The sequence below is a fragment of the Petaurus breviceps genome, unplaced genomic scaffold, assembly GCF_028583685.1.
Source record: "Petaurus breviceps papuanus isolate PSGF00001 unplaced genomic scaffold, PetGlider_PUasm1.0 90804, whole genome shotgun sequence".
NCBI classification, from domain to species: Eukaryota; Metazoa; Chordata; class Mammalia; order Diprotodontia; family Petauridae; genus Petaurus; species Petaurus breviceps.
In genome coordinates, this window is record NW_027187348.1 from 7,157,337 (window position 1) to 7,181,065 (window position 23,729).

Sequence of the window (23,729 nt, forward strand, 5' to 3'; positions counted from 1 at the left end):
CACAGTAATCAAACTTTGTCTTGCAAAAATAAATGATAGGCACATAAGCAGAAACACATTACCCTAACATTTAATTCCTGTAATACTTCCAGGTAGAATTTGAAGAGGAAACTGATCATGAGAGTTCTTTTGTATTCTACCATTCCACCAGAAGATGAACTTGGGATAGCCACTTCATCTAGGACTAGTCTGCAGGCTTCATCTAGCATCTCTTCATTCCAGGCCCTAGATGGAAAAATATACTAATTCAGTCCAGTAAAATACACATAAAGTATTTGTCAGAAAAGAAAATGTACTTAATTTTTAATTACTTAAACTAATGTTAATAAAGTATTTATATAATATTATTATAACATAGGAACATGATCTTCTACAGTAACCTTAAATGTACCCATGATCTTATTGATATCAGTCCTCTCTCTAACAGTATGACCTTTTTCTTTTTAAACATAGTGTGTAGATTCCTTCAGCCACCCCAAGATCCAGTTAAATCCATAGGATATACTTCTGCTGATCTCCTCCACTGGTGACCATAATTACAATGATAATGAATTAAATTCCTATCTAGAAGATGTCCATGTCCTCTCATAAAGCCTCCATAGAAGTTCTACCCTATATACTAGAAGTCTTTAATATTTTGTGGGTACCAATGTAGGCTTGGTGTCTCTTGTCCCTTTATTTTTGCTATGTGACCAGCCCATCTCCTTTTCTAATCACATATTTTCATGGATATTATCTTTCATATAACTTCTCATATAAATCATGACTGGGGATATATTGTGGCCTACATAAGTTCACCATGCATTTTTTTCATTGCCATTTGCATCAACTGTATTCCATGAATTGCAGTCATATTGCCCCATCAGAAGAATACTGGTGTTAAAAAGACAGGGCTTGTGTCAGGGAGCAGCTCAGGATCATTAAAAGCACTCCACCATTCCTCACACTGAAGTAATGTGGCCAGGTTTTCACATTTATGAATTGTATTTATACTATTTTGTTTCTGTTCAATTTCAATCATAATCTAATGCTTCATCATGACTTGGAACTTCCCTTGTGCTTTTGAAGACCATATCAGTAAGTATGAACTCTGCAGATTCAAACACAATATGAAGTTTTAGATTTTGACCTGGCATAAGGAATAGTTTTGGAAACTTTAGATAGGCTTATTATTGAAAATTTGGACATTAGGTGACAGTTTTGGAGGGCCTCCACAATTCCTGAATCTTTTCTACTGAGGAGAAGTGATACAATTGGTTTTGATGGGGGGGTTACCCACATCAATAAAATCACAGTTTCCTGATTTTAAAAATGTTTTTTTAATTCTTAGTCCAATTTTGGGGGTGCTTCCATATAATACATCTTCATTCTGATGCATATGTGACATTGATTATACAAGGGATAACAGCTAATGGCATCCTCACTTACTAGTAACCTGAAGTGAACTTGAATGCTAATTACATTCTCTCCCTCCTCCCCAATCCAATATATACTCTTTGGCCAAATTACTCTTTATAATGAGAAGCTCTTAGTCCTGTGAGCCTCTTGCTCAAAAACCTTCCATAGTTCCCCAACAAATAAATTACAAACTTCTTAACCTACTACTCAAGGGTCTCCACAATCTGCCTCCATCCAATGCTGAAATGGTATGCTCCATGAAGCCTTCCCAGACCCTGCAGATGGAACTTTCTCTGAATTCTCATAATACCTCATTCATCCTTCTCCAATGCCCTTAATGTGTTCTAATCAGTACTGTAGTACTGTGTGAATCTCATCTCCCCTCATCCTTGTATTCTCTATAGCATACAGCACAATATTCATTAAAAACTGGTTGAACGTATGCAGTACCTTCCTATGAGCTGCTGACATGATTTGTTCACACTGATAGTAGCAGAGCCAATTCCTCCATATAAAATGTTTAAGTCCATAATGGTAGCTGTGCCATCCTTAAAACGGACTCTCATCCCAGAATTCACAATTGCCATGGCATTCTGCTGACGCTGTGCCTGTCGGAAAGCTGAGACAAACTCCCACTGGAAAAAATCACAATATGAATGCAGTTCTTCTCTGTTTTCCTTCCACTACCTTAGCCCACTCCTTTCTTCCCAATCAAGCATCACAGGACCATGTCAATTTTCTTCTCCTGATGCTAGCACCAAGCCATGTAATCCCTTAAGTCTAGAGTAGTTTTCCACTCTTCAGTAATCAAGACCCCTTATCATGTGAGATTTGTCTGCAGTGCTTACCCCCAAAAGACAGTCCACCATTAATGACTTCTGCACAGGGATAACAGTTATCTAAACCTAGCTTGGGGGGCAGTCAAGTGGCATAATGGATAGAATACCAACACTGGAACCAGAAAGACTCACCTTCCTGAATTCAAAACTGGCCTCAGACACTTAGTAGCTGTGTGATACTGGGCAAGTCACTTTACCCCATTTGCCTCAATTTTCTCACCTGTAAAATGAGCTAGAGAAGGAAAGGGCAAACTTCTCCACTATTGTTGCTGAGAAAACCCCAAACAGGATCATGGAATGTCAGATGCAACTGAAATGACCTGCTTTATTCACAGCCTTTCTCTGTCTGTATTTTGACCCCTTGACTGAGTTTAAATTATTCAGTAGTTATAGAATATGGAGGAAGAAGACTTAGGTTTGAATTCTGACTCTAATACTTATTATTTGTGTGACTCTAGATAAGTCAATTCACTTCCTTACAATTCAGTTGTATTTTTAAATCAGTGGGTGGGATAAGATAATTTCTAAGGTTCCTTCCAGCTTTAAAATTCTATGATCCTGTGATTTTTCTACTGCATCTGGTGTGTATTCTGTAACTAGTACCCACTAAATAATGATATTATAGTGAAAGAGAATTCATAGCCTAGTGCAGAAGTCAGAGAAGTTGGGTTTGAACCCTAGGTCTGCCTATTACTACTACCTGTTTAACATGGGCCAAGTCCTTTAATCTTTGCGGTCCTCAGTTTCCTCATCTGTAAAGAGAGGCACCTATACTAAAATATCTCTAGGATCTTGTCAGAGATCTAATTCTATAGTCTTAAGAAAAGAGAATACCAGTAATTCCTAGTTTTCTAATAATAAAAATCCCTCTGTATTTGTTGTTGTTAATAATAATAATAGCTAGCACTTTAAAGCTTACAAAGTACTTTATCATTATTATCTCATTTGATCCTCACAATAACTCTAGGAAATAGGTACTATTAGGTTGCCATTTTACAGAGAAGGAAACTGAGACAGACCAAGGTTAAATGATTACCCAGGGTCACACAGCTAAGAAGTGTCTGAGGTTGGAATGGAACTTGGAGTTCAATCCACTGTGTCCCCTAGCTGAACTATAGCTAGGCCAAAAGAGACATCAATGTTTGTTTAAGGTCCCCTTTGAATAAAGTTTGTTGCCTAGTTGGCAAGCTAAAAGGCACTTGGATAGGTTTTATTGTTGCTCAAATCTTATCAATCAATAATGACATAAGGCCTTCACATGCTAGCAATTTGCATAGCATTATTTGGTCTTAGTTGTTTTCTTGACCATCTTGCTGACCTTCTTGTTTATTTAGAACATTATGACCAAAATGGAAAAACGCTAAAATTATTTCTTATCCTTAATATTTTCTCCATAGAGCTATTGGTTCAAGTCTAGACTGTTTTGCTAACCAGTCAAGTAATCATGAGTATATCCTCTATCTAGCTTCTCTGAGTCTATTTCCTAATCTGCCAGTAAACAAAGTCTGACTAGATGGTTCCTAAGGTCCTTTCAAGTTCAAGTTCTAAAATTATATGCTTTCAAGTGTCATTAGCTTTATAAAGCTAGAAAAATTTAAAGACAGCGAAAGTTATGAAATTTTCTAAAACCACCCCATAAATAAGGATCAGATCTAATTTATTATTAATATGTGATTGTTCATATTTGTATATAAAACATATATATTAAGTATCTATGTTCTTTTTGCTATAAATTTAGTATTTCCTTAACACACCTACTATACCCTATTATGACTAAGACTGTGTAAAACTAAAAGCAAGAACTTTGCTAAAAAATAAAACAGAGGACCATCATGATTTCTTACCTTTTTAGAGAGAGGAATAAAAACTGAGACTAAAACCTGTTCTGAGGTAACGTTTGCATTTGGTGACCCAGCAAGAAAATGGTCATTTAAAGGAAGTTGTTGTGTTCCTTCTGTTAAACAAAAGAATAATTTCATATAACATTTTCACCAAAATAAAAAATTACATTCTTATAACACCAAATAATATCAATCTTATAAAGGAAAATGAATTTTAAATTTAAAAAAATGGAAAATACCAATTAATGGCACTCTAAATATAATATAAACTGGGTATGCCCAGATTTGGAATGATCTCCTAGCACTCTTCCCCTGAAAAGCCATGTATATTTTATATGTACTGACAGTAGGACTTCCCTAGTTAATAGAAGAGGGGCTGAAAAGGTCTGTGAAACATTGTACAATAACTGTTCTGGAAGAATGGGAAATCTTGTAACCTTGGGCAAATTACTTAACCCCAATTGCCCTCCAAAAGGCAAAAAAAAGAATACCGTCTGACTAGAAGGTACTTCCAGAAAAGGAGGTCCCAAAATGGTTCTGACCAACAGTCATAGGCTTCCCTAGTTGCACATAATGAAGGATAAAATTTTGGTCTTTCTGACAATCAAGGCATCTCTTGATATTAAAGCAATACCTTGGAAGTGGCATAAGAGCTTTACTTTAACTGCAAGCTTTACTTCTATGATATTTCTGTCCTTTCTTTCTCTGTCAATGGTCCTGGTAGCCCCCTTTCCATAGGTTCCAAGGTTTGGCTTGTTTTCCCCAGAATAGCTGATCCATTATAAGGATCCATCTCCTGCTCTCAAGTTGAATCCACATTATGACCAAAGGCACATCTTTTGCAAGGAATGATAAATAAGTCTTGACATGAATATTATTTTTTAACCACAACAAATAAAACAGAGCAAATGTCCCTTGTTCATTTATGCCAACAAACCAAAGACCCTGTATGACTGTCAACATGGAAGTCTTACCCCCTTTGGTAGTTATTAAATATATGTCTTCATTACTAAGCTGCTCTAATCAAAGCCTGGAAGAAATCATCCTGGTTTAAGTTTCCAAAAGAATCATTTTCTGTACCTCCCTTTCATCTAGTGGAAATCATTAACAAGCTGTGAACAGCTCCAAAGGTAGCCTCCAAAAATGGCAAAGAAAACCAGCTAGTCTGTAAATTAAGTAATCAGCAGCTGCATGCTCTACAGTAATCTCACAAGGCTGTTTCTCTAAAATATGGATGTTACCCAATCTAACTGAGCCTCAATTTCATCATCTATAAAACAAGACAATATCTGCCCTACCTCATTGAGATGTAGCGAGGTGGCAGGTGTATGACCTTAGACAAGTTACTAGCCTTCTTTCATCCCCTTTCCTTATTTGCAAAATGGGGAATAATAGCACATACCTCACAGAACTGTTGTGAAAATCAATATAGCATATAGAAAATGTCTCATAAACTTTAAAGTGCTATAGAAATGTTAGTTACTATTGCTTATGAGAACTGAATAATGCATGTGAAAACTTTTTGTAAGTGGTAAAATACTGTGTTTAATAATAATGTGCATATTCTCATGATTATGATTATTATATGATTTCAAAAGTATTTAGGGAGAGGAAAATTCCACACACCCCTTCTTTGAAGGACCAGTTTTTAAAAAGTTCACTTGACTACTTCATACAAAAATTTAATTAATGTTTTTTTAATTTATTTAATTTAAGTTACTTACCGGCAATTACAGATATAGATAAGAATAATATTTTATTTATTCAATTACTGGTTTAGGTGGGGAGTGTACCTCATCCTTAAATACTGAAGCTAGTGCTGGTATATCTGCCCTTTCCTCCTCCTTTTCCTGCTTGTATTCCTGGAGAAAATAGAGTGTCTGCCCCAAGGAATGTGTGGTCTTGACAGGGCTGGCAACTGAGAAACATCAAAGAGTGTAGGAGAAGGGCCTTCAAGGAGAGTACTGGAAAGAGAGGGCAGAGGGGATAGCGGCATTTAGTTTGTTTATTTTTACCTCATCTTCATATCAAGGAGTTTGCTTTTTATTTTTTTAAAGGAGAATTCTATAGAAACGTGTCCCAGCCTAGCCTGAAAAATTAGAGAAGAGAAGATACTTGGTGGTCATGTTAGAAAGATTTGTTAGGAGGGAGAGAGAAATCATAGCCACCCCCCCCCCAAACTGATCATTTGAAGATTTCTGAGGGATTTTGTTGTTCTTTTAATAAAGAAAAATTTTAATAAAAAAAAATTAAAAAAATTTTCCTCAATAATAATATGAGCTGCTTCTTTAATAAACTTCCAGTCAACCAATTGGGATTTTTAATGGGATTTTATTTATTATCATTATTTTTAATCCCTAATATTTAGTATATGATGACATATATGACTTCGTGTACATAAGGAGAGTTAAGGGTAAGAAGATGGAATATTGTTAGCATAAAAGAACAATTTCCTTCTGACTTTCTATATAAATGCATTTCATCTTTCTGAGAGTACAGAAAGAAGAAAGAGCCACTGACATTTTGGTTTGGGCAGATTCTCTGCCAAACAACCCACTTCATCTTCTCTTATCCTCTTTTGAGATGAGTACATGTGACTTTAAGAAGAAAATAATGATCAGGGATTTGGTCAAAATACATTGTAGTTACAAGTCTAAGCCATTTAACATTTATCTTTATAAGGAATTCATTTTCTTTGTAAACTAATGTTCCAAAGTTTGTACTGAAATGATATGTTGATTTTTAAAAGTATCAAATATACATTGAAAATTATAAAACTGATAAGATTTTTGTTATTGATCTAAATTTTTTATTATATCATTTTAGGGAGTTCCTTGAGCAAGAAAACTTCTTATATTAATGCAGATAAGCACCTATTCTGCAACCTATTGATTTAGATAGTAGCTTGAGGATATAGGGAAGTTAAGTGACTTGCCCAGGGCCACACATTCACTTTCAGAGACAGAACCTGACCTAGCTCATCTTGGCAACAGGCCTGGGCTACTCTCTACTTTTTCATTTTGCCTCTTCAAAAGAGTAAAAGCACCAAATTTATTAAAAAATACATATTTTACATAGTTTATCATAACTATAATCTATAGCCATGCAAGTATTGCTTGGTATTCAACTTAGCAAAGTCATGACAAGGGCATTCAATAATGAAAATGCAAAGAGGCCTACAACAAGAGGAAAAATGGAAAAGATGTGCCAAAAAATAGTATTTAAAATTATTTAGTATAGTGAAACAAACACACTTGGATCCTGACACACTCTCTGGGATGCTTCCAAAGGAAATAGAAATGGCACAAAAAAAGCAAAGACAAGAAAAGCAGCTGGATTAAATCAAATATATATGGAGGAGATCTGTGCTATAGGTGATACAATTGTGAGGGAAGAGAAGAACGATGTGTAATTTAGTTGAAGGAATAAATGATAGCAAAGGTGCGGGGGGGAAAGTCCAATGTTTGTTTCAACCAAAAAAAAAGGTAACTGAAAGAATATCAGTAATTTCTGACCTATATGCCTACTTTACGTTCTGTTCAAAACCTGTATGTGGTAGGTATGCATGAATTGAGAACATATTCAATGAGGGCATTTGAAAACCAACAGGTTTTCATAAGCGATATTCAACATGGACCACATCTGTACCCTCACAGCTGACAGAAAAATGAAAGATATGAGAACCTATTTTGCTTATTGGTTGTTGGTTGCAAAATAATAATAGTAATAATAAGAAAAATAACAAAAACAGCATCGGACTTGGTAGGGCATAAATGCAATTTTAACAGCTCTTTTGTAGCATGTTGTCTCATCTACAAACATCAAAATCATTTAAGATGTAACTACAGAAATAATACTTCAATTATGTAATAAACATGAGAGAAGGAATAAAAATGGGAGATATTTGTTGAATAAAATTGTGTGTGTTTGATGGAGGAGATCCTGTGAAGAGTCCAGGGTGAGGAGAGATTTCTCCTCCAAATGATCCTATTTACAGAAGACATTGCTTTCTTTCACTCCATTGAGTTCCAGGACACTGTAAAGCTTCCTGAAAAGGTCTGTCATCCCTCAATAGCATTTGACTTGGCTTCTAGAGCAGTTTGCAATACTTCTGAGATTATGCCATCCAATATATTTCCTGAAGAGGAGTAATATTGAGAGGACTCTGGCAATGTAGAGATAGATACCTTCCACTTACTTCGACTGCTTTGCACAGTCTCTGATACAGTCACACTGGCCCACTTGCAGCCCTCCACTCCAAGTTCCCCTGGCTTCCTCTAAGACTCACCTCAAATGTCTCCTTTCCCAGGAGGCATTTCTTGGCCTCCCTCTACCATGGTCTCCTATGCTAGAAACTTGTTTTTGAAAATCCTCCAACTGAGGCTTTTTAATCATCTCCTACCAGATATAAATGTGAGATAACATCTAAAAGGGCTGCCATCCTATTTTCCTAAGCTTCTCACACAGGACCTATGTGCCAGGAAGCTGAGAAAAATCCCGAAAATATGGGCTTTTATGTCATGCAATCATGGGTTACATACCATTACATAACAGATTTTTGCAAAAGAGTCTAGTTTCTCACCTTTCGATAACAAGTTGAGTATACAATTGCCTACACCCAAAACAGGATTGAGATCAGACGCTGCCAGTCGACTTATAATGTGTCCTCCTAAGGACTAAACAAATAAGATTATTTTAGAACTTTTGTTGCTTTCATGATTATTCTATTTTCATGAAAGCTGATGTAATTATAAATGGGAAATAGCATTATTCTTCAAATAACTGCACTTTCTATTTAACTTAATCTAAATGTCAAACTAGAATCAGAAATATGAGTATAGATTAGAGATTTGCTAAATGGTTAATGGAAAAGACCAAAACAAGTCAAGGATCAGCTCATCCCTTTCCTTACCTACAAAATTGAAAGAATGACCATGAAGTTAGTGTATATTCCCTAAATACCACTCACTTTTGACTCAGAAGGACCTCAAAGAACAGTATTGGCTAGAAGAAATTTAATCTGGGACTAACTATGGATCTACAATTAGGTGGACAATCTCTTCCAGTCCACATGAAAAACACCAGTGAATAAGTCTACAAATAAATGGAACCATTTTATGATCCACTCTTCTTTTATTAAATTATTTACCTTCTGCCTACTGACTCCGAATACTTACTGCCATGTTTCTGATCTGCTGTCCAGCCAGAGTTCTCAAATGTTTCAAGAGAGCACAGTAAGTTTGAGTCTTCTCCACTGGGAGCTTTAAAACCATTTCAGTCAGGATTTCTTTCACCTGGGCCAGGCTGCAGCCAGCACCTATAGTCAACCCTAAAAACAAGTTACCTTGATTAATAAAATGTCAATGGCTTCTGGTCATATACAAAATGGGGACATTGTGTAGCCTAGTTACATGTGGAGGTATCAGGGCATGGTGATAACATGAAGGTGGAAGGTATCAGGATCCAAGACCATCCCTCTCTTTTTAGACATCCTGTTTTCTAGATCCAAGGCCCAATAAGCAAGCTGTGCCCTGAACTTGGCATAAGAACAATCCTTTGTGCTCTGATGAATTTGCTGCAACTAAATCACAAAACTATTGGTTCCTGAGCTCTTCAAGCACCAACAGGCCCACACATGAAGTCTTACTATAGATAGATTTTTTGTCACTGGCCAGCCTTGCCTCCCTCTTGCTGCTGTGCCTCCCCACTCTTGCTACACTACACTGATTCTTTATCTAGCTACACATATATAAATCAAGGTTTAGCCTCACTGCCTTGGCTCTCCTACTAGAGGAGGCCCCAACACATGTGTCTAATTTTACTTCCCCAATGGAATAAAGAAAGCTTTTTGCTTTTAACTTGTGTGAGCTCTTTGGTATTTTGGGAGTTAACAGTGGTTGCAAAACCTCTGTGACTGGTCATTTGTTACCAGAGTTGACAAGGCAAAGATGATGGAGGGCTTTGACTCATCAGATTTTGAATAGATAAACAAAACTAGACAGCCAACTATACTTTCCTGTTACTGCTGCTGTTGTTTTCTCCTCTCATATTTACATTATAATCTGGTGCATGATTTCCCCATTTGGGTGAGAAATAATAAAAATGCAACATTATCCATATCATCATTGGATACAGTGTTGACTTTAATTCAATAGCCCTATGGTGAAACCCAGTTTTAGAAGAAAATAGCAATAGTTTACATTTATATAGCATTTGACTGTTAAAGTGCTTTATATTCATGATCTCATAATGGTCACTACAATAATGGCCAAAGCTCACACTATAAGCACTTTAAGGTTTGTGAAATGTTTCCCTGTTGTCTCATTCAATCATTAAAACAGTACTGTTTAACTTGAAGTCTATCAACTTACTTTTTTAACATATTATGATAACTATACTTCAATATTATTTGTTTCCTTTGTTATCCTATTTCATGCATTGAAAAAATATTATTCTGAGAAGGGATCCAGAGTTTCTGCCATATTGCCATGAATATCTGTCAATGATTACTAAAAAGATTAAGAATTCTTGCCTTGGACTTCTGGGGGCAGAGGCAAGATGGTGGAATAGAGAAGCATTCAGCCAAGCTCTCCCAACATTCTTTTCCAAACCACTTTAAAACAGCACCTCAAATCAAATTCTGGAGTGGCAGAGACAGCAAAAGGTCAAAGTGAGATATTCTTCTAGCCCAAGACAACATTTGAGATTGGAAAGACAGATCTGTGATATGGGAAAGGAGCCTATGTGGATGAAACACCATTGATTGGCCTAGGTGGTGGTGACAGAAGCAGCAGCAGCTTCAGGTGCTTTCAAGACAGAGATGGTAAAGAGACCTAGAAACTGGTCAGAAAGAGATTTCAAGGTAGCCCTGTGCTAGTACTGGGCACAGGACCAGTAGCTGTTTGGCAGTTCCATTGTCAATACTCACTTCCGGGTCATAATTCAAGGGCAGAGAGGATCACTTCTAGTCAAAAGGGATTGTAAGTCCTTAGGGCATTATCATTTTTAGCCTCAGGGGATCAGGGACCCTGAGGAGCAGTATCAATTACAATCCCAAAAGATCAGGAGCCCTTCCTGGGTAAGGACTAGAGTAGAGATGAAGAAAGCAGTGGCCACACCTCTTCCCAGGTCATACAACCTTGGGAGCACCAAAAACTTCCAAAACCCCAGACATGGCCATGAAAACATCAGTGTGAAAAAGCCTCAGTCTTTAGATAGAGCTCCTGCTCCCTGCCCCTTCTATGCCAGGAATAGATCCCAACATTAATAAAAAGTTCCAAATCAAGAAATAGAGTGGAAATATAAGGAAACAACAAAAAAGAAACCTTACCATAAAAAGCTACTAGGGTAACAGGACAGATCAAGACACAAACTCAGAAGAAAATTAAGTCAAAATAGCTACAAACAAAACCTCAAAAGGAAAAAAAATGTGAATTGGACACAATCCCAAAAAGAATTTCTGGAAGAGTTCAAAAATATAATGTTCAAATCAAGTGAGTGGTAGAGGAAAATTTAGATAAAGAAATGAAAGGTTAGGAAAAGATAAATTACAGCTTGATAAAAGAAGCACAAAAATACTGAAGAAAATAACACTTTAAAAATAGAATTAGTCAAATGGAAAAAAAGAGGCTGAAAAAAATAACTCCTTGAAAAGCAGAATCAGACAAATGAGAAAAGAAGTACAAAAGCTTACCAAAGAAAATAATTCATTAAAAATTAGAAATGGACAAGTTGAAGCTAATGACTCCATGAAAAATCAGGAAACAATAAAATAAAGTCAAAAGAATGAAAAAATAAAAGGAAATGTGAAATATTTCATTGGAAAAACAACTGACCTGGAAAATAGATCCAGAAGAGACAATTTAAGAATTACTGGATTTCCTGAAAGCCATGATCCAAGACATCATATTTCAAGAAATTATCCAAGCAAACAGCCCTGAAACCTTACAATCAGAGGATAAAATAGAAATTGAAAGAATCCACCAATCACCTCCTGAAAGAGATCCCCAAATGAAAACTGCCAGGAACATCATAGACAAATTTCAAAACTCCCAGGTCAAAGCGAAAATATTGTAAGCCATAAAGAAACCATTCAAATATTGTGAAGAATAGTCAGAATGAAACAAGAGTTAGCGCTCAGACAGGGCTATAACTAGGAAAGAGACTGTAGCTTTCCCCAAGGGTGCTGACTTTAGAGCAAAGGCTCTTAATCTTGGGACAACAGATACCCTCTAGGGGGTCAATAGATAGATTTCAGGGATTCTATGAATTTGGAGGGGGAAAGTATATATCTTTATTTTCACTCACCTCTAACTGAAATTTAGCATTTCCTTCAATCATTAATGAGGCAACAAGTATTATTCTAATAAGGGATCCATAAGTTTCACCAGCCTGCCAAAGAGCTCTGTGACACAAAAATATTTGAGAATCTCTGCTTAAAAGGAAGTCAATGGTACTTTAAGAGCCTTTGGCTTACTGGGGTGGCTACTTACCTCTTTTACCATTCCCCATCAGTAGCAGCCCTATCAGCCTTCCTAGTTGTTTCTTGACCATTCTAGAATCTGTCTTCCCCATTCTCATAAAGTGGTCACCTATCTTTTGTGCCCCAAGTAAGAAAATTAGGAGGCCTTTCCTGATTCCCCAATGTCTTAATGCCCTCCCTACTGCCCTTTCCCAAAGTTACTTTGTATTTATACTATATATATATATATAATATTTATTTATATGCATACTTTAATTCCCCCTAAATAGGGCATAGGCTTTTAAGGTAAGTGATGACCTTGTTTTTGTCTTTTTAACCCCAGCACCTAGTATAGTGCCTGGAACATAGTAAGTACCTCAAAGATCCTTGTGGACCTGAATTGAATTGTGCCCTTGCATGAAGCATGTCATATTCTTTTATATCAATCACAGTGACTAGCACATTCCTGGGCACTAGGATACTTCTAAAATATTTTATTTATGAGCTTCTGCTTCCTGGAAGTTTCAGCAAGTTCCTGGAACTCAGAGATTCCTAAACCTAGAAGGGGCTTTAGGTCATCTAGTTCAACTTTCCTTTTTGACAGATGAGGAAATTGAGATCCAGACAAGTAAGTCCTATACTACTTCTGCTTTATATTGGTAATCAAGGCCCTACTGTTTTCTTCTCTATATAGAACTTGTTTTTGCACATTTTTATTATCTATTTAACAATAATGACCATTTACTCAGGTTTCCAAAGAAATGGAATTAGGCAACTTGCTGCCTTCATTGGCTAGGATTTACCTGACTTGAGTCCTGATTCATTGTTCATTCTAATATCACAAAACTGACAAAGTCTTCCAGCAGAGGGAGCACATTCCTTAACTTTTAGGGAATTGGACAGCATTAAGTGACTATTTAAAAAAGAATGCCCGATGTACTTTGATATTTGAAAATGGTTGAGAGGACCCTGCTCTTTGGATCTTATAAAAAAGATATTTACTTAGACTTCAAAGGATGTTTACCATGAGGTTATCCAAATAGGAATCCAAAAGAAAATCAAATGTGAATTTAGAGAACTTGGTCTTCATACAGATTAAGCTACTCATCAATTCTCCAGGACAATAAGAGCAAAACTCAAAGGCAAGGACACAGAACCCATGCATCATGGATAGTCATAGCTGCTTATGTAATGTGGGTACAGAGGGAGGAGAGGCTGTCCCTAACCAACATAACCATAAATACAACGTAGAAAAACAAGGTTTACAACTAACTAGCCTATTTTGCGAATTTTAAATTATGAATGAATAAGAAACACTAAATATGCCCCTTAAGTAATATCCTTACCCAGAGTCAGAGAAAGCATGGGATAATATATGTAAAGTGCTTTGCAAATCTTAAAGCACCATGTAAATGGTCATTATTGCCATTATCATTATCTATGTACCCTTTAAAATTTCACTTAATTTGTGCTACTGTTCATTGGAAGGTTTCAAGTATCACTCTTAAAAAATGCAGCTTGACTTATCTCAAAATAAATGCCTAAAGGATATGTAGAGTCAGATTTTCTATTTAAATATGCATTTTATAAGAAATAATATTTTAGGGGCGGCTAGGTGGTACAGTTAATAGAGCACGGGCCCTAGAATCAGGAGGACCTAAGTTCAAATCCAGCCTCAGACACTTACCACTTAGCACTCACTAGCCGTGTGATCTTGGACAAATCACTTAACCCCACTTGTGCTGCATTCCCCCCTCAAAAAAATCAGAAATAATATTTTTAAATATCACTTCTTGCACCCCATTCTGTTGTGCCCTGTGTTATCTATCTTGCCTAGTCTAGTCTGAGCCCTTATCCAATCAGAATGTTTCCCTCAAATGGAGAGTAATGATTTCCCCATTCTTTGCACATCTACATCTGGCTTCAAAATCAAAGTACAAGCATTAGCAAAAGAGTTTTTCTAACTAATAAAGAAGATCCCTTGTCCTTTGCTTCTCAAAAAAAAATCTCAATTCTTTTCAATATTTTGTTAAATCACTATGATTAGAGTACTAGAAAAATATGTAATTGTGGAAACATTCAGTAGTTGAAAAATGAAGATTTCTCTATGAATGAAATAAAAATAATAAATACTAAAAAAATTTTTCCTACCTTTTTTTCAGTTTAATAATACTGTGTTAGAATTCTCATACAATCATCACATAATGCTAATCCAGCAGATTTAATCATGAACTGGGAAACAATTCCTGAAATCTATTTTTTCTTTTGTTGCATATTAGATAACTAGAGGAAATCACCAAAACAAAAAAAGGTATAATCTAGAGAAGAAAAGCTGATGAAGAGATAATGGCAAAGTTTGAGTGAAGCAAGGGTTGTTTTCCAGAAGATCTACTGCTCTCGTCTTTGCTGAAAACAGAAGGAAAAGCATTTACCTATGGCACAAGCAGAATAGGTTAGACACAAAGGTTTTCCTGATGATGAAGATGGTTAGAAAAGGTTTTTGGCTGAATGAAGTTCTCTTGAGCATCCATTAGATGTGGACATAGAACTGTGTCTGAAGTCAAGTTGTATACCCTTCCCTGGAAGTCCTTGAAAATAGGAAAATTCTTTCCAGCCTAGGATGCCTTAGATGCAATTTTGTCTTAAGGCAGCAGAATGGTGCAGATGACCTTTGCTGGTGTTCCATGATATATTTAAATAAACACTACTTTTTCTTAGCATGATCACCAACATAAATAATGCCTTAATTTAAGTGGGAACATACCTTGATTTGCATCAATCATCACAACATTCAATTCTGAAATTCTAGTGGGAGAGATGATAACTGGGTGAAAGACATCTTTGAATTTCATGTTGGGTCCTAAAAAATAAAAATATTGGTAATAATAAAAAGAAGGTAAGGAAAAGCTATGTGGTGCAGTGGATAGAGCACCAGCCCTGAAGTCAGTAGGACCTAAGTTCGAATCCAGCCTTAGACACTTGACACATATTAGCTGTGTGACCTTGGGCACTTAGCTTGACACTTAGCCCTGATTGCCTCACCACAAAAAAAAAATAGAAGAAGAAATAAAAAGATGTCACGTTACTATCTTTCTAGAAATGATACCATGGCCTAGAAAAGGAATATTCACAGAGCAAACATACAAAGCTAAATAAAGCAATAATAAATGAAAAGTTTCTGAGCTTCTCTATTCTTTGCATTAGGTATAAACATTTATTGCTTGCCTACTTTTCAAGGCCCTATTCTAGGTACTAAGGAAGAGATAAAGATAAATAAAACACAATTCCTGCTCTCAAGGAACTCGGAAAGACTGGGGATTTTTTCATTATCTATAATGTTCAAAAGTGCACAGATAGTGGAGCAGCTAGATGGCACAATGAATAGAGCACTGGCCCTGGAGTCAGGATGACCTGAGTTCAAATCTGACCTTAACACAAAAACTAGCCATGTGACCTTGGGCAAGTCACTTAACACCAATTGCCTTCCAAAAAGCAAAAAAAAAAAAAAAATAAATAAATACTATCGTTTTTTTAAAAAGTACAAGAATGCTAATTGTGGTCAATGGAAACATTCTAGGATTAGATCTATAGGCCATATCTCCCCCTTTTAGAACAATAAATATTAAATGTTTACCATGCTATACGTTATTATTTTGGAGGGATAGTAATGATAAGTTACCAGGATTACATTTTTACTCTGGAATGGATTTGCTCACATGCCGTCTCCTTCTGCTAGTCTCCATCCATTTCATAAAGGCAGAAACTCAGGGCCAAATTGTGATCTTCAATACAGGAGACACAATTCAACTACTCACCCACAAAGGTGTTGCCCATGACAAGAGGGGCCTGGGGATATTGCAATTTAAGCTCCAAAAGGTCATTCAGGGTTGCAGGGGAAATCCAGGTAACCCTGTCCCCCTGGAACACAAGTGTCTTCTTTCTTGCCTCTTCTGTCATTCTCTATAGGAAAACAAAGTAGATAATTCCAATTAATACTATTATAATGGTGAAAGATAAACATTTGACTGAGGCTCACAAACAAAATAAAAAAGAATGCACTCTGAAATAAGAATTTAAGAAAATTGATCAAAGGAATGTAATGTAATCAATTTCTAATTAAACCTGCTGCTTTGTATGCTTTTCCATCTCCTATAACATAAAAACCAAGCAAATTTTAATTGAATCTTATTTGAAAACATATAGGTAAAACATCATCTCAGAATGAGATATTTCAGGCCAAGTTTCCAACTTACAAACTAATTATTGCCAAGGTTACAAATAATGGTAGAAATGCAAACAAGTGCTTAGATATATGTGGAAGACAACATATGCTTGACTTTTATGTTCCAAGTCCTTCACCAAGTGTGTATGACACCGTGTGCAGTATTTGTGCTTTCCTTTCACATAAACGGCTGTGGAGGAAACAGCACTGACCTAGAAGTCAGAGAAGATGCAGGTTTTCTAATCCTATTTCTCTCATTAACTAGATGTATAACTTCTGGACAAGATATCTAATTTCCCTAAGCCTCAGTTTCCACATTTGCAAAAAGGGGAGCCGTATTATATGACCTCTAACATCCCTAAGATTCTGTTCATGTTAAACCCCAAAGGGAGCCCCTTTAAAAAAAAAGGTAACATACCAAAAATTCAAAATAAATAATTCCATACATTGGTAAAAATTTGGAAAAGAAATTTTGCCAGTTAATCACAGAATGTTGGAAGTGACTAGGGCTGAAGGAATTGTGTACATTTAGCCTATTAAAAATTAATAGCAATAGTAACAACATTTGCATAGTGCTTTAAGGTTTGCAAAGCACTTGACATGCTATACTCACAACTTTTTATTTTGTTGTTGTTTGGTCATTTCAGAGTCTTCATAACCCCCTTTTGGGGTTATCTTGGCAAAGATACTGCCATGATTTGCCATTTCCTTTTCCTTATAAATGCCATTTCCTTCTTCCTTACAGATGAAGAAACTAAGGCAAACAGGGCTAAGTGATTTGCCCAAGCTCACACAGCTAGTGTCTGAGACCGGATTTGTACTCACGAAGATGTCTTTCTGACTCCGGGCCCTCTTTTTCCACTGCACCATCTAGATGCCCAACAACCCTTTAGGGTAGGCGCTATTATTATCCCCATTTACAGTTGAGAAATCTGATGTTGTAAATAAATGATTTGCTCAGGGTCACACAGCAGTGTGTCTGACGGAGCTTTGAGTTCAGGTCTTCCTGAATTCAAGTCCAGAACTCTATCCAATATATCCCCTACATGCCTTTAGAAAGACATGAGAGCTGGCTTCAAGGATCTGAAGAGTTACCATAAATATGAGGAGGTAACAGGTTTTTTTCATCATAAATCAGAGTTTGAAGATCACTTTTCTTTTTTTTTTTTGGAAGAGGAAAGGCAGGGCAACTGGGGTTAAGTGACTTGCCCAAGGTCACACAGCTAGTTTTTTTGTGTTAAGTGTCTGAGGTGGAATTTGAACTCAGGTCCTCCTGACTCCAGGGCTGGTTCTCTATTCACTCTGCCACCTAGCTGCCCCTGACAATCACTTTTCAAATAGAAATTCTCTGTTTGAGAGCTGGATTAGACAGCCATTGAGATCCCTTCTAACTCTAAAACTTTTGGTTATGTGAGGAGGGATTAGGCTTGTTAGCTGTGGATCCAGAGGGTAGAACTACGAACAATGAGTGGAAGGTGCAGAGTCACATTTAGGTTTCATATATTGATCACAGATTGTAGATCTAGAGCTGGAAGAAACCACAGAGGTGAGCTTGTCCAATATCCTCATTTTACAGATAAGGAAACTGAGACCTCATAAAGCTAAGCAACTTGCCCAAGGCAATAGAGAGTAGAGTGATAATTTGAACCCAGATATTCTGACCCCAGACCCAGGGTTCTTTTCACTCTACTATGCTGCCTCCAAGGAAATCCTTAACAATTGGCACTGTCCAAAATTGTAACAGCTACGTTGGGAAGGTGGGAGGTTCCTCCTCACTAGAGGTCTTTAAAAAAATAAGGTGACAATCACTTTTCCATTATATTTTGGGGGGGATTCTTTTTCAGTTATATTATAGACTAGATCTAGCCACCAAGATACCTTCCAAATTTAGAATTCTAAGAAATAGTGTGGACCTTGGAAATAATCTTACTCCAACACCTTATTTTATAGACACAGAAACAGGACCAGAGTGGTGGAGGGGTCTGCCCAATGTCACACATCTAGGGATTCCAAAAGAGTACAGTTTGACATTTTAATAGCTTAAGACTTTTGAGAAACCCTTTAAAATGAAAGACACAGAACCTAAAGCAAGGTTTCCTGACTCTGAGAACATGGCTTCTTAAAGATAAATTTAGGAAACATTTCTTAGAGGAAATGCACAGAATCAGAGTTAGAAGAGAGCTCAGATTCTAAGCTGACTTAGAATCTCTTCAACAAGGTATCCAAAAAGTGATGATCCAGGCTTTTCTTGAAAACTTTGAGGAAGAAGGAAATCACAATTAAGTGTTAGAAAAGTTTTCTTTATTTCAAGCCTAGACAACTTTAATGTAACTCTTTGCAATTCTTACATATCTTCCAAGACCAAATTCAATCCCTCTCTCAATATGGCAATTCCTCAAATATTTGAGGAAGCGATCATGTCTCATTAAGTCTTCTCTAGGCTAAACATAATTATTTCCTTCACTTTCCTCCAATAGATGATCTTGAGGCTCTTTCCTGTCCTGGGTCTTTTCATCATCCCGGTCCTCTCTTGAGAGATAAAGATCATCAGTGTCCTTTCTCAGAGTACTTCCTTAGAACTGAACACCATGGTCTCTGTGTGGTCTCCCCAGAGCAGAGTACAGAAGGACTATTAGATCCCAAGTCCTGGATACTCAGATTCTCATTGTCTGCCATTTCGCACTGCTAACTCAAATTGAGTTGTCTGTGCACTGAAACCCCCAAAACCTTTCCCAGATTAACTATCTAGTTATGTTTCTTCTCTCTTGTACTTGTGAATTTGATTTTTTTAGCTCACGTATAAAATTTTATGTATTCCTTATTATATTTCATCTTATTATTCAGTTGTGTCTGACTCTTCATGACCACATGGACCATACTGTCCATGGGGCTTTCTTGGAAAAGAAACCCTAATTTACTATTGATTAGAGAAATGCAAATCAAAACAACTCTGAGGTACCACATCTCACCAGTCAGATTGGCTAAGATGACAAAACAGGAAAATGACAAATGCTGGAGAGGATGTGGGCAAACTGGAACACTAATGCATTGTTGGTGGAGTTGTGAACTGATCCAGCCTTTCTGGAGAGCAATCTGGAATTATGCCCAAAGGGCTATAAATACTTTCATACCCTTTGATCTAGCAATACCACTCCTAGGTTTATATCCCAAAGAAATCATAGAAATGGAAGAAAGACCCATATGTACAAAAATGTTTATAGCAGCTCTTTTTGTGGTGGCAAATAATTGGAAATTAAGGGGGTGCCCATCAATTGGGGAATGGCTGAACAAGTTGTGGTATATGCATGTTATGGAATACTATTATGCTATAAGAAACAAGGAGCAGACAGTCTTCATATTTACCTGGAGAGGCTTATACGAACTGATGCTGAGTGAGAAGAGTCGAAGCAGGAGAAATTTGTACACAATTACAGACACAACGTATGTGTGATGACCAACTTTGATAGATTGGACTCTTCTCAGCAATGCAGTGATAGAAGTCAACCCCAAAAGACTCATGATGGAGAGAAAAATGTGCATCCAGAGAAAGAACTAGAAAGAACTAAGTTTATATCCAGGTGGAAGCAAAATACCTGATCTTTTTCGTTCTCTTATTTGGTTTTATGTCCTCTTTACCATTTTTCATTCCAGCTGGTACAATCTGTCCTTATAACCTGACCAATGTATAATGTGAAAGTATTTATAGATCCTATACTTGACTATAAGCCGCCATGGGGGGGGAAGGGGAGGGAGGGGGACAAAATGTGAAATTCAAGGAATTGTGGAATTGAATCCTGTAAACTAAAAGGAAACAAACAAATTAATAAAAGAAAAAAGAAAAAAGAAAAGAAACCAGAGGTTTTTTTTTTCCATTTTCTTCTACAGTTGATTAAGGCAAACAGAGGTTAAGTTGACTTGCCTAGGATCACACAGCTAATCCAAGGCTGGATTTGAACTCAGGTCTTCTAGCACTCTATCTACTGAGCCACCTAGATGCCACTCTTATTAAACCCTGTCAAAAATTCTAGCCTATTAGGACCATTTTAGATCCTAGCTGTATGATCCATATAATCTATCCCTCTAAGTTTTGTATCAGGGGCACATCTGATCATATCATTAATGCTTTTATCCAAGGAACTCATAAAAATATTAAATATCATAGAACCAAGCACAAATTCCTGGGACAGTTCAATACAGATCTCCTTCCAAGCTGACAGCAAACAGTCCTGTATGTGTTCACCCTACTAGTTTTGAATCCAGCTAATTGTACCTAAACCACTTCTCTGTCCTTTCCATAAAAATATCATGAGAGACTGACAAATACTTTGGCAAACAATATCTACAATATTCCCCTAATCCACCTGTCTGGTAACCCTGTCAAAAAAGGAAGCAAAGTTAGTCTGGCAGGATATTTTCTTAAGGAAACAGTTCTGGCTAGCTGTGGTTGCTCCTTTTTTCTATATAGTCAATAACCACCACCCTAGTAATATGTCCTATAGTTTTGCCAGGAGTAATGCTCACTTGCTTATATTAATTCCATTCTCTTCCCCTTTTTTGAAAAAAAAAAAAAAAAGGACATCGGACCTTAACTAGTTCAACATTACCTCTCCCTTCCTCCATATTTCAGAGATCCCTGGAAACGATGTCATAATCTCATTTGTCAGTTCTTTTGATGCCTTAGAATTTAGTGCATCCAGCCTGGTGTCCAGAAAGCCTAATATCCTAGAGCTGGTTAATATTGAAAACAAGAACCCCAGGTGCTTAATACTCATAAGTCAATGTTCTATTGTTATCAGAGATGAGGAACATCTGTTATAAAAACTGTTGCCTTCAGTTTCAGTGAGTGAGCATTGTTTTACAGTACTGGTCTTATGTTACACAAGATCCCCCTTTAAAAGTAGAACAGTTTTATCTCAAGTGCACTATGACTGCTACTGTGGTGAATTGTTTTATTCATTTAGAACTAAATTAGATGGCATTCCTTCAAATATATCTTATGTTGCAATATTCTACCTGGTTCCCTTATGTGGAAAGCAATAGAAAGACAAAGCTTACTTGAACATTTAATTTTCATGGCTTAGAGGTATAGTGGAAAGCATACTGGTTTTGAAGTCAAAAGATCTGGGGTTCAAATCCTAGTTCTAATGCTAGCTCTGTGACCTTGGGCACTTGACCTCTTGGACCTCAGTTTCCCCATTTGTAAATAAGAAGGGGGAGTTAGTTGGTCACTGGGGTTCCTTCCAGCTTTTAAATTATCCTATGATAAATTTATGTATATAGGGTAGGAATGGTTCTTTAATATGGTTAACGGTGAGCTACCATTTTTCCTCATTGGGAGAGGGGAGGAAAGGTAAACATGGTGATTCAGGAAGTGGGTAGGAAATTCAGAGCCACTGAGGTAAAATGATAATTGATGTGCTTGGGGAATAGGTTAAAATGAGACATGAAGTTGTAAAGAAACAAGATTCTTTCCAAAGGTCTTAGAAAATAAATTGGAAACAAGACAGACAAGAGTATATACCCAAGAGGAGGAAAAAGAGAGTGGAAAGGCCTGAGGCAATTAGAAAAACAAGAACTGGAGAGAGAAGAAGCAAGAATTCAAGGAAATTGTGTTGATTGAGATGGAAAACAGAACTAGAAAAATGAATAAATGTTTGACTATCCAGGAAAAGACCAAAATGGAGGATTCTCTGGGGCAGAGTCCAAAGCACTGAACAAGGTGATTGTTAGGTATCAATTTTGATGTGAGAATAAATGAGGTAGACCTGGGGCCCAGACAGGAAATGATCATGATTGTCTAAAGACTGATGGGATGAATGGACAGAGTTCACTTTAGTTCTAGGCCAGGGGTAGGGAACCTGCAGCCTTAAGGTCTAGGCATAACAGTAGGTTGAACTACCAGAAAGGTCAATGACCAAAGAATTAAAGTTAGAGGTCCCTCAGCTGGAAAGAGAACAGAAAACAAGAAAAACCTGGAAGAGACTGTTAAATACTTTCAACCTGTGCCAAGGTAATTGAGTAACCAAGATTGTGGGATTTTTTCCAACTTATTTCAGCTGTATTTAGTTTGTATCATGAGGATCTCTTGAATTGAACTATTTACTTTAACTCAATAGGTTCTTGAGTATACTTTATGGCAATGGACATTGTGAGTTGGGAAGGGATACTGCTGGAAAAGAGGAAATAGGGAAAGGCTATGAAAATAAGGGCAAGGACAAGAAAGAGAAATCCCCTTCCTTTGCCCTTGTGGGTCACCCAATGTAGGATTGGTGAAAAGTTACTCAAGGTAAGGGATAGTAGGAACTAGATCAAAAATGTCTGTAGAGAAGGTGGCCCTGCTGAAAATCAGAAGTCAACCAAGAAAAACAACATACCATGAGTTCAGGTGGAAATATAAGTTCTTGGGTTGGGTCCAAGGGCAAAAAATCTTCTTCTTGGTACAGTTTGGTGCAGACCTTAAAAAAAATTTAATTCAGTCACAAATAGCAAAAACTATAGTCAATCAATCAACAAGAATTTACAGACTACTACAGTATGCCAAGCCCCAGGCATACAAGGACAAAAGTGAAAACATCAGTTGCCATCAAGTAACTTGGAGTCTAGTCAGAGGAAATACCACATACATACACATAGAGGTATGCACAAAATAAAGACAAAATGATTTGGGGAGAAGGCATTAGGAGCTGAGGAGATGTGGAAAGACCTCCTGAGAAAGTGGTACTTAAGCTGTGCCCAAAAGAAACTAGGAATTCTGAGAGATGCAAGATTCATTCAACAAATCTTTATTAAACACCTAATATTTGTAAAGTACTAGCCTGGCTTAAAAATGCTCATTCAAACTATGCCTGACTTAAGATCGTCATTATCAGACATTTATTAAGCCTCAATTCCATGTATGACTAATAGACAGTGGAGTTTCATACACACATACACACACATACATATATACACATATACATATGAGAAAC

The 23,729-nt window shown here is 36.8% G+C and overlaps 1 protein-coding gene across 1 annotated transcript in view; it reads right to left on the reverse strand.

The window, feature by feature from the left end:
* The window catches only part of LOC138147574 (aldehyde oxidase 3-like), a 112,025-nt gene that overhangs the window by 61,506 nt on the left and 26,790 nt on the right, over positions 1-23,729 (reverse strand). The window contains exons 8-15 of the mRNA XM_069070105.1: positions 23,136-23,216; positions 16,355-16,499; positions 15,304-15,399; positions 9,256-9,407; positions 8,661-8,754; positions 4,082-4,191; positions 1,849-2,033; positions 63-225 (exon numbers count right to left, since the gene is read on the reverse strand). Of these exons, the coding sequence (XP_068926206.1) occupies positions 63-225; positions 1,849-2,033; positions 4,082-4,191; positions 8,661-8,754; positions 9,256-9,407; positions 15,304-15,399; positions 16,355-16,499; positions 23,136-23,216 (1,026 nt within the window). The remainder of the gene's footprint in view (positions 1-62; positions 226-1,848; positions 2,034-4,081; positions 4,192-8,660; positions 8,755-9,255; positions 9,408-15,303; positions 15,400-16,354; positions 16,500-23,135; positions 23,217-23,729) is intronic.